Source organism: Chlamydotis macqueenii, chromosome 26 (assembly GCF_036417535.1).
Source record: "Chlamydotis macqueenii isolate bChlMac1 chromosome 26, bChlMac1.mat, whole genome shotgun sequence".
Lineage (NCBI taxonomy): Eukaryota > Metazoa > Chordata > Aves > Otidiformes > Otididae > Chlamydotis > Chlamydotis macqueenii.
Genome location: NC_141581.1, coordinates 4089777 through 4100069, shown reverse-complemented (window position 1 = coordinate 4100069; position 10293 = coordinate 4089777). Strand labels below are relative to the sequence as shown.

At 70.7% G+C, this 10293-nt stretch overlaps 2 protein-coding genes across 4 annotated transcripts; both read right to left on the bottom strand.

Moving 5' to 3' along the window:
• Nucleotides 1-380: 380 nt before the first annotated feature.
• Nucleotides 381-2188, bottom strand: C2CD4C (C2 calcium dependent domain containing 4C). 2 transcript variants are annotated; one of them, XM_086767195.1, is made up of 2 exons: nt 2111-2188; nt 381-1672 (listed from the first exon to the last, which is right to left on the bottom strand). In XM_086767195.1, exon 2 carries the CDS (start codon nt 1654-1656, stop codon nt 397-399), a length of 1260 nt encoding a protein of 419 aa, XP_086623321.1. In that variant the 5' UTR covers nt 1657-1672; nt 2111-2188; the 3' UTR covers nt 381-396. The 2 variants fall into 2 exon arrangements, with proteins under 2 accessions (XP_086623321.1, XP_086623322.1); XM_086767196.1 differs by having other exon boundaries at nt 2125-2167.
• Nucleotides 2189-4926: 2738 nt separating this feature from the next.
• On the bottom strand, nt 4927-10193 carry SHC2 (SHC adaptor protein 2). 2 transcript variants are annotated; one of them, XM_086767186.1, is made up of 13 exons: nt 9618-10193; nt 8611-8681; nt 8196-8256; nt 7937-8056; nt 7792-7845; nt 7579-7630; nt 7286-7412; nt 6952-7132; nt 6800-6866; nt 6545-6709; nt 5922-6223; nt 5668-5803; nt 4927-5240 (listed from the first exon to the last, which is right to left on the bottom strand). In XM_086767186.1, exons 1-12 carry the CDS (start codon nt 10191-10193, stop codon nt 5675-5677), a joined length of 1905 nt encoding a protein of 634 aa, XP_086623312.1. In that variant the 3' UTR covers nt 4927-5240; nt 5668-5674. The 2 variants fall into 2 exon arrangements, with proteins under 2 accessions (XP_086623312.1, XP_086623313.1); XM_086767187.1 differs by having other exon boundaries at nt 4927-5225.
• Nucleotides 10194-10293: the final 100 nt, after the last annotated feature.

Sequence of the window (10293 nt, the reverse complement as noted above, 5' to 3'; positions counted from 1 at the left end):
AGGAGCTGGGGCTCAGAGAGGCAGCAGAAAGGATGCTACAGAGATCTACCCACCTCCAACCTTCGCGCTGGCCGGCCGCAGGCCACGGGCACCGGGGAGGGAAGAGCCCAGCAGGTGACATCCGTCCTTCCCGGTGGAGACGGGGCCGCTGGCTCCCCGCTGGGCTCCGGGAAGGAGCGGGAGGGAGCAGAGGGGAGCCGCTGCCGGCCCTGCCTGCCCCGCCACGGGGAGGGCTGGCACTGGCGGAGCCCCATGGCAGCGCCAGCCCTCGGGGACCTCTGCGCTCTGCCACAGCCCCGTCCCTCCTCCAAGGGGCCCTTCCAAACCAGGGCCAGCCCCCCACCCTCGCCCCAGCCCCACGGGCAGGCAGCTCCCTCGGGGGCTGGCAGCAAGCGCCTACAGGCAGGACAGGAGGGCGGTGAGCGGCAGCTCCTTCTCCCCCAGCAGCGTGTCCCGCTTAAGGCTGCTGCCCTTGTTGACCACCTTGAGCTTCAGGGACATCTTCCTGGCGTGGCCGGGGCCCAGCCCGTCGAAGAAGAAGTCCTCGTTGAAGACAGGGTTGCGGCTGTTCTTGACGATGGTGCTGCGCTGCTTCTGCAGCTTCCCAGGGTTGAGGCACAGCGAGACGCAGCAGTTGATGCTGCGCAGGTCGACCAGGGCGTCGTAGAGGTCCTCGGCGGAGACCAGCCGCACGCGCAGCCGGGCGTTGGAGGGGTCGTACTCGGCGGTCAGGCGCAGGCTGCCGCCCTGGCTGAGCCGCAGGCTGTGCTCCCGGTCGCGGGTCGGCGGCAGGTCCAGGGGCAGCAGGGCGGCGGGCGGCTGCCCCCCGGCCGGGGCGCTCCTGGCGCGGCGCTGGGCGCTGGGGCTGGTGTCGGCCGAGCTGTCGTCGGTGGACAGCGAGCTGTTGCGGGCTACCGAGTGCTTCAGCTTGATGACCTTGGACTGGCTCTCCTGGCTGAAGATCTTCAGCAGGGAGACGGAGCGGGAGAGCAGCGGGGAGCCGAACGGCGAGGACTCGGCCGAGGAGCACGTGTCGCTCTCACCGCCGCTGAAGTAGCGGACGGGGTGCATGAGGGCTGCGCCCAGGTCAGTGGGCGCCCGGGGCCCGCTCTCGCCGTTGAGCTTGGCTCTGCGCTGGGCACTGGGTGAGGTGGCCGGCGAAGGGCAGAGGCTGCTGTGCTCGCTGTGGAAGAGCGATTCTTTGCGCCGCGTGTGGGGGCTCTCCACCAGCGTGGCGAAGCCGTAGGAGGTCTGCGCCTTGGGCACGTAGGGCAGCGACATGGCCGTCTGCGCCTGCGGGTCCACGTTGGTGCCGAAACCCCCCTCGGCCGTCCAGTCCTCGGCGCTCTCAATCTGGATGATGTGGCGGCTGGCGGCCCGCGAGCGGGAACGGCTGGATGGCCGGGGGCTGCGCGGGGGCTTGCGTCCGGCCAGGTCCTGCTCCGAGGACGAGGGGCCCAGGGCGGGCGCTGCGGGGGTCTCGGAGCCCTCAGCCTCGGCGGGCGCCGCGCTCAGCTTCGGTGGGATGAAGAAGTCGGGGATCTTGTCGGGGGTGAGGACATTGCTGTAGCGGGACCCCCGCGGGGAATCCTCCTGCCCCGCGCCCCGGGCCCCGCCGTTCTCCGCCACGCCGCGCAGCCGCTCCAGGAGCCACATGTTGCCGGGCGCGGGGCTGGAAGAGACCCGAGGGGCAAGGCTGTCACCGGGGACCGCGCACCGGAGCCGTCAGCTTGGGGGCCAACCGGCGGCACCGGGGGACGGGGACCCGCCAGCCCGGGGGGGGACGGGGACAAGGATAGGAGGGAACCGGCCGCGTCGGGAGACACGGGGACGCGCCAGCCCCGGGGGGGCGGAGGGGACGGGAAGGGACCGGCCGCACCGATGGGCACCGGGACCCTCCAGCCTGGGGCGAGTGAGGGGTGACGGGGATGGGACGCGGACCCCGGGGTGGGAGGGGAGGACGGGACCGGCCGCGCCGGGGGACGCGGAGCCCGGTGGGGGGGGGGTGGGGGGGTGGAACAGGACGGGACCGGGCGCACCGAGGGGGACGCGGAGCCCGGGGGACGGGCAGCCCGGTGGGGGGGGGCGGGACGGGGCGGTCGCGGCGCACCGAGGAGCCGCTACCGGACGCGCCGCTGCTGCCGCTGCTGCCGCCGCGAGCGGGAAGTTGCCGGGAGCCGCCGCACCTGGAGCGGAGCCGCCGCCGCCGCCGCAGCCCGGGCGGGGCGGGCGCGATCGCGCTTTTATACGGCGGCGGCGGCGGCCCCGCTCCTTCCCCGCGCCGCCGCCGTAATCCTCCGAGCGCGGCGCCCCCGCATTTCCCCGCGCCGCGCCCGGCCGGGGCTGGGGGGGGGGGCTGCGGGGGTCCGGCCCGGGACGCCCGATCCCTCCTGCCCACGGGAGCGCCGGGACCGGGAACCGGGGGTCCTGAGCCGAAAGCGGGACGGCAGCAGCCCTGTGCCCCCCAGCGCCCTCCCGTCCCGGGTGCGGGGTACGGAGCGGCCCCGCAGCTCGAGGGCTCGCCGGGGGGGTGAAGTGGGGTTTGGCAGCTCAGCGGGAGGGGAGTCACGCACCCCCACCCGCACTTGGTGAGGGAGCGCAGTGGGCAGGATGCGGCCCGGGTGGTGCTGGGGGCAGCGGGGCTGCTGGGGCAACTCTCGAACCAGGGTGATTGGCCCCAGGCCGGGTGCCGCATGGATTTGTGGCCTTGGGGACGTGGGTGCACCCCGATTTTCGACAGCCGAGCCAGAGCGAGGGCCAGACTTTTTTGGCACGTTGCTCTGCCAGGTGGAGAGCAGCGGCTCAGGCCAACGGCAGACCCTCACCGGCAGCGGGACCCTCAGCACGGCTGCCCCTCGCTGGCACAGGAGCCCACCTGGGAAAAGCTGCCGGGACCCTCCGAACGGAGCGGGAAGAGCCAGGACCCGGAGGGGTTTGGGCAGGGATGTCTTGGGGGCAGCGGCAGGGAAAGGGGGATGGCGATGGCCTGGCTGGACCCTGGAGGGTCCGTGGAGGGGAAGGGAGCAGATGGAGCCCCAGGAGAGGATGAGGCTTACGGGAAGAGGAGGCTGGTGAACAAAAGGCCAGTGTTTGCCTTTCCTCTGCGCTGCACGAGGATGGGTAAACAAGGTGCAGAAATGGTTGAGTTCCCCTGAGATAACAAAGAGCTGGGCCAGCCCTGCCTGCTCGGCTCGGGGCCAGCCGTCTCGCAGGGTGCTGGGAGCTGCCTGCTGCCTGCACTGAGTTTGCCTGGGCTCAGCTCGGGGCAGGGCTTCCAGGTCTGAGGCAGAAGAGGAGCCGCAGTGGTTGGGCAGAGATGCTGAGGTCCCAGATGCTGGGGACGCTGGCAGGGCAGGTGGAGCTGGCATCATGCCGGGAGCTGGGAAGGAGAGAGCCCCATGAGGGGAAGGGGCTGGCGCCAGGGCCCCCGGGATCCTGGGCACGGGCAGGAGTGCTGCACACATCTCTTCTCCAGCTGGTGAGTTATTTCTGCGAAACTTCCTGAGAGCCAGTGGCAGAGACTCTTGCCCCTCTGTCCAGAAAAACTGAACTGGGCAGCGTTGGTTGTCAGCACGTTTGGAGACAGGCGGAGGGGTGGTCAGGCAGCGAGATCCCCAAGGCCCTGGGAGAGCAAGGAGGCCACGTCCCTCTGCAGCCACTCTTCTGTGGCTTCCAAACCTTCCCAAAACCCCTCAGCCTCCCCGCTGTCACGCGGGCCGAAGGAGCAGCGCTGGGAGGCAAGTCGCTTTCCTCTGCAGCCCGGCGTTAACTCTGGAGCCTACAGATTGCTATTCCAAACACGCCAGCAGCCACCCGCGGTTCCAGCACACATGTTGCTGATCTGCTTTGTTCCACCACCGCCCGGCCCCAGACCCTTTCTCCCTTGCCCCCGGCCCAGTCCAGAGTGGGGCCGCACTGGAGGTGCGGAGCACAGGGACAGAAATCCGATTTCAGATGGGAGCACTCCATGGTTCTCTGACTGCATCATTCACATCCGTACTTCACTCAATAAAAGGCCTCACATTTGTTTGAATTGGTCGTTTTTTCTTCAAAAACGCTGCTGTGCAGCTCCCAGCCCACCTCCCACTGCAGGGTCCTGCCCTTGCGCCGGCCGTGGGGCGCTGCCCCACAGCGGGACCCTCTCCAGGAGGGTCCCTGAGCCCCCCATGCAGCGGCCCCGCAGCCCGTGGCCGTTGGCAGCACACGCCAGCCTCAACCAAAGCAGCTGAATCCCTACGAGAAATCCTCCGGCAGCCCTTCGGGCGCCCGACGGCAGCGCCCGCAGCAGCCGGTGAAAGGCGTGGGCTCCTTCTCCGGCGGCAAAAGAAGAAAGTCCGTGCTCTCGCCGCCTTTGCTATTGAGAGAACGGCGCAATTATCTTTGCAGACGCATTACTACATGACAAAAAATAGCAGCTGAGACGGAAGCGCCGCGTCCCTGTAGGTATTCAGCTATCAATGGAAAATGACACATTCGTTACCGGGCTTTATTTAGGGGATTATTTTATTCGTTGACTCAGCCAGCGCCTGGCCAGCCCGCTGCTGGCGGCACCAACCTGCGGCAGGGCGAGCGGCGGGGACCCGGCTGAACCCCGGAGCCAGCCCCAGTGCCGGGGCTGGTGCCAGACCCGCCGTTGGTGTTCTGAGGATATTATTTTGATTTTGTGCGGGGAATTCTTTTTTTTTTTTTTCATTCTGTTGATGTGTGCGTATTTTAATTATAATTAACGGGGGCAAGTGCGACCAGCCAGAACGGGACAGGCTGCCACGGCCAATGCGGGACCGGCCAGGAGCTGGTGGTGATGGAGACACCGTCCCAGCCCCCTCTGCATCCCTGGCCCCGTTGAGGCCCTGGGCGCAGGAGCCGGCAGCGGCAGCCCCATCCCAGCACCGTGCCCGGGGCTGGGAGGAACGAACGACCCAGGCGCCTTGTTCACTTCCAAGTTTAATTAGAAACGTATTCCAAAGCACGAACCCACACCCAGAGCTGGACACGCTGGAGAAGGGGACGTGTACGCTGTAAAAACCTGCCGAAGCCCCGAGCCGGCCGGGGGGGTTCCCCGGGGGCCGTGGGACCCCTCACCTCCCAGCAGCCCCGGCCTCATGAGCCGGTGCCAGTGGCTCAGTCCCGCTCTGCGCCTTCCCCGCGGCAGCTTCATCCTGGCCCCGGCCCGGGGAAGGCTGCAGGGGCTTGGGGCCGCTGGGAGCCTCATCTGGCAGCCGCTCCTGGGGAGAATCCAGCTGGAAATGCGGGAGCAACAGGGACATCCAGCAGGACCGGCCTCCTAGAGACGTTTGTGCCCAGCCTCACGGGCAGAGCCAAGCTGGGGGCTCCAGCCAGGAGCCCAAGCAGAGGGGAACCCCCCCCAGATGTCGGGGGGAACAAGGCGGGGAGTTGGGTCCTGAGCAGCAGCGCTGGGTGAGAGGCAGGCTCTGTGGGCAAGGGGCTGGTCCCCCAGCTGCCCCTCACGCACCTGTGCACGCATGCACACGGATGCGCACACAGATCTGCACGCACACGGATGCGCACACGCCAACCTCGCTCGCCCCAGCCCACCCTGGCAGCCCTGGGATGAGGCTCCCAGCACCAGCCCCAACCCCGTTTGCTCCATATCACCCAGAGACCCGTTCCGTGCGCCAGGACGGAGCCGGTTGGGGGCTCACGTACCCCGGCATCACTGCTTCCTCCGGACAACCTGGCGCAGGTGCAGCTCGCTCTCGGCGGCCACGATGGGCTGCTCGTTCTGCCGGTGGTGGCTGATGAGGTGGCTGATGCTCTCAAACAGCACGTCCTTGGTCCTCACCTTGAGGGGGAGGCACAGCGGTCCTGAACCCAGCGGAGCTGCCTCCGCCATGGGGTCTCCACACAACCCCTGAGTCCGGCCCGTCGCCTGTCGCCCACCGCACGTGCCATGCCCTTACCACGCCCTCAGGATCCACCAGCAGCAGGTGCCTGGGCTGCCCGCTCTGCATGCCGGTCAGCACGTACTGCCCCGGGTTGGTCAGGCTGTCCCGCACCAGGAAATCCCCGTCGGTCTGCAGGAGCCGCTCGGCGTCCCGCCGGCTCATCTTCCCGTGGTACCACGGCTCCCGTCGGAGCTGCTCCTCCGTGGGGGCGACGGGGGCCTTGCGCGTCGGGGGGCTCGGCCACTGGTCCTCGATGGGGGGGCCGGTGCCGCTCCCCGCAATGCACTCGTGGAGCTTCAGGGCGTCCTCGAACGGCCCTGCGGGAGCCAGGGGTGCAGAGGCGTCACCCCTCCTTGGCCACAGAGCAGGGCTGGGGTGCTGTGTGGTTACGGCCGGACCCACCTCTGCGCCATAGACACCCCGGGCACGACGCTGCACCCAGGCACGGAGGGGACGCTGCCCCCCTGCTCCCTCCACAGGGGTGGGCGAGGATGGGGCCCCAATTTGTGGCCCCCAGTGCTCAGCTCAGGGCTCAGCAGCCAGCACGGGCACCGCCGGGGCCGTGGCACGGCGCTGGGCAGCCCACCGGCACGGCTCGGCCCCTCTGCAGCCAGACACCCCCCAGCCCAGCGGCTTACTCATATCAAAGAGGTCCTTTTTGGGGCTCTCCTCCGGCGCCCCGCGAGCCGCCGCCTCCGGCTCCCAGGCGTCCAGGCTCTGCGTGTTCACGTACATGTGCTCCTCGTAGTCCCGCGGGCCCAGGGGGTGGCCGTCCGCCTGCAGGTACCCGTCGCAGGGCTGGCCTGCGAGGACCGGGCATCACCGCCAGCCCGGGCAGGGCAGAGCCACGGGGACCCCCACTCGCGGTGTCCCCCCCCCACAGCGGTACCCACCCTGGCTCTCCAGGTCCCAGGGTGGCCCCGGCTGGCTGCTGAGGTCTCGCCTGGCTGCAAATCCACCCTGGGGAGAGGAGACAGCGAGGGTGTCGGGGGGGCACCTGGCCAGGACCCCCACGGCAGGGCCGGCAGCGACCCCAGGGGCTCACCTGGCTGGGGGGGCCGGAGCCGGAGGGCTGAGTGCGGATGTGGCCCAAGACCGCGCCGTGCCGGAGCCGGGAGTCGATCAGCCCCCCCGGCGGCGGCTCCTTCCCCGGGATGCTGTTGTAGTAATCATGCTCGGCCCCCTCCTCATCCTCCCCCCAGGCCGACTCCTCAGCACCCAGCGCCCTGCAGCGGGGACGGGCGAGCTGGGGACACCCCACCCGGCTCGGACCCCTCCCCGTGCCCGGCAGGGAGGGGGGGTCCCAGCACGACCCCCAGCCTGGTGACCTGCCCGGGACAGGGGGTGTGGGGCTGCGGCAGGACCCCTGGCCCCATCACCTGTCCGGGGGTGCCGCCACCCTGGGGGGGCTGTGCAGGTACTGCTTGAAGCGCAGCTCGAAGGCCTGTCCCACCGTGCTGATGACGCTCTGCGCCAGCCCCTCGCAGCACTCCAGGATGTGGCAGGCTGCGGACAGACGGACAGACGGCTCGAGTGATTCCCCCGCGCCCTCATCACCTCCCCGGGACCCCCTGAGCCGCCCCTCCTGCCCCCCACGAGGGAGCCCCTCCTCCAGCCTTCATCGCCCAGCGCATCCCTCCTCTTCCGCAGAGCTCGCAGATGCCAGCGTCACCTCTCTGGTTGATGGGGTCCTTGGCGACGTAGGCGACGTAGTCCGTGGTGTCCTGAGGGCAGAGGGGGAGCTCAGGGCCTGCGTCCCCCCGGGGAGCAGGACCAGGGTGAGCGGAAGGGCTCAGCCCCGGCCCCAGCGCCACGTCCTGCCGCGGGACCAGGCTGCTCCGCGGTTCGGCTCGGCCACGGGACGGGCAGCCCCCCAAGTCCTCACCGTGTCCCCACCGGAGGCGAAGGAGATGGATTGCATGTGGTGGTTGGCGATGATCTGCCGGGGGGACACACGGCCCGCGGAGGGGGTTAGCGTGGGGCGGGAGGTAGCTGGGCGGTGGGGCTGCGTCCCCAGGGACGGCTCTCACCTGGCGCGTGGTGGGGATCATGAGGTTCAGCCCGTCAACGGAGATGTTGACGGCGATGCTCATGCCGGCGAAGCGGAGGTTGCTCTTGCCCAGGATGGAGAAGAGGGCTTTGTTGGGAGCCTGACGGGGGGAAGAGGAGCATGGGGGCGATGCAGCCCCCCACGACCAGGCTTCCTGGGGTGAAGGAGGCAAAGAGGGCAGGCACCCCCAGCAGCCCCAGGAAGGAGCCCAGGGAGGGACGGGCTGGATGGGCCCTCACCTTCTTCTTCCAGACGCCCTTCACGCCCGGCACGGCCTCGTACAGTCTGTTGATGGCTTCCCTGCAAACCACGGCCCCCGCTGGGTTACTGCTGCAGACCCCCGGGCCCCTTCCCGGCCACCTCCCTGCCCGCGGCTCCACAGGGTCCAGGGGCATCGGCCTCCGCAGCCGCAGCGTCCCCACGTCACAGGCCCGCGGTACGTAATCCCAGCCAGGGCCACCTCCCTTCTCCTCTTTCCACCCATCGATCCGCAGCGGTGCCCTTCGTCCGCGTCCCCGCGGGGCCGGGCTCCCCCAGACCCTGGCTCCGTGTCCCACCCACCATCTCCACAGGGCCCTGGGGAGGGAGTCACCTAGGGCTGCCGGGGGCTCGGGGTGGCATCGGGGTGCGGGGAGGGGGACCGTGGGGCCGTACCTGGTGACCTGCGTCCGGGTGTTGAAGTCAAGGGATCTCATGGAGCGCAGCACCTCGATGCACCCCATGTACTGGGGGGAGGGGGGGGCACGGTCACACAGGCGATGGAGAGGAGGGACGGAGCCGGGGGTCAGTGAGAAAGGGCCCCTCGGACGCCAGCTCCAGAGCTCTCAGCCCAACGCGTGGCACCCTCCACCCCAAAACGCCCCATCGCATGCCCAGCCCCGTGCTGAGACCCGACAAACTCATCTGTGCGCTACGGCTCGCGCTGCCCTCGTAGGGGCTGGCTGCCGCTGGGTCCCGGGGCTGGTTCCCCGGTCCAGAAAGCCCCCTGGCCCCCGGCCCACCCCATCCCAGGCCGGTTCGGGGGGCCGTGTGTCCTTCCCAGGCTGAGCCAGGCGACCTGGGCAGCGGAACGGGGCCGGACCGCCTGTGCCGGGGCAAACAGGCAACCAGCGGCGCGTGCTGGGGGTGGCTGCCCAGGACGGGACCCCCACCACGTCCCCTTGGCTGCGGTCATGGCACTGTGACCCAGACCGGGGACATGGACACAGCCCTTGCTGCCCGGGGGGGCCCAAACCAGGGGGCTCTGCCCTGGGGGAGCCAAGGGGAACCGGGGGGGGGCTCTGCCCTGCGTCATCTGGGGGGGGGCCCGAACTGGGGGGCTCTGTGCTGCGGGAGCCGGGGGGACCTGAACTGGGAGGCTCTGCCCTGGGGGAGCTGGGAGGGGGCTCAAACCAGGGGTGTCTGCCCTGGGGCAACTGGGGGGGACATGAATCACGGGGGGGCAACCCGAACCGGGGGGCTCTGCCTCCAGGGGCCCGAACTGGGAAGGGGGGGGGGGACCCGAATCGGGGGGCTCTGCGTGGGGCAGCCGGTGTGGCGGGGGGGAACCCGAACCGGGGCGGCTCCGCCCGTAGCCGTCGGGAGGGTCGGGAGGAACCGCCCAGCCCCGGTCACGCGTGGGGCCGGGGGGGGGCTCGGCACCCTCCCGCGCCGGGACTTACCCGGACGATGTAGGAGACGCCGGGCCCCAGCACCCGCTGGTCGGGGTGCAGCCAGCCCTGCGCCGGTTTGCGGATGAAGCTGCCCCGCCGGCTCCACTCCTCCGCGCCCGCCCGCGCCGCCCGCCCCGCCGCCGCCGCCCCCCGCGCCCTCCCGCCGCCCGGCAGCGCGCAGGGCCCGGCGCAGAGCGGCTCGCAGGCGCCCAGCACGGCGGCCAGCGCCGACGGGGCCCCCGCGGCAGCGGCTCCGCCAGCCCGGCCCGGCGCCGGCAGCTCCCGGGCGGCGGCGGCGGAGGAGGAGGAGGAGGAGGAAGAGGAGGAGGAGGAGGAGGGGGGGCCGCGGCCGAGGAAGCCGGCGGGGCCGGGGAGCTTCCACTGCGGCATCCGCGGCAGCAGCGCGCAGAAGGTGGTGCCGGGCTCGGGCTCCTCGCCCGCCGCGGGGGCCGGCGAGGGCATGCGGGCGGTCAGCGGTTCGTCGCGGAAACGGTCATACTTGGGCTCCGGGAGCATGCCCGGGGCCGCGCTCCGCTCCGCTCGCTCCGCGCCCGCTCCCCCGGGGCCGCGCCGCGCTGATGTCATGGAGCGAGCGGCCGCCCCAGCATCCCCCGCCCCCGGCCCCCCCCCGGCCGCCCCAGCATCCTCGGGCCGCCTCTCAGCCTCTCGCCCCCCCTCCAGCATC

Bases quoted from the DNA above. Each gene is read 5' to 3' on its own strand.
- C2CD4C (XM_086767195.1), bottom strand. From the start codon at position 1,656: ATGTGGCTCCTGGAGCGGCTGCGCGGCGTGGCGGAGAACGGCGGGGCC.
- SHC2 (XM_086767186.1), bottom strand. From the start codon at position 10,193: ATGACATCAGCGCGGCGCGGCCCCGGGGGAGCGGGCGCGGAGCGAGCG. The intron at 7,631-7,791 runs GTGAGGACTTGG...CTCTGCCCTCAG, and splicing joins TCGCCTCCGGTGGGGACACG to GACACCACGGACTACGTCGC. The intron at 5,804-5,921 runs GTAAGGGCATGG...CTCCCCCTCAAG, and splicing joins TGGTGGATCCTGAGGGCGTG to GTGAGGACCAAGGACGTGCT.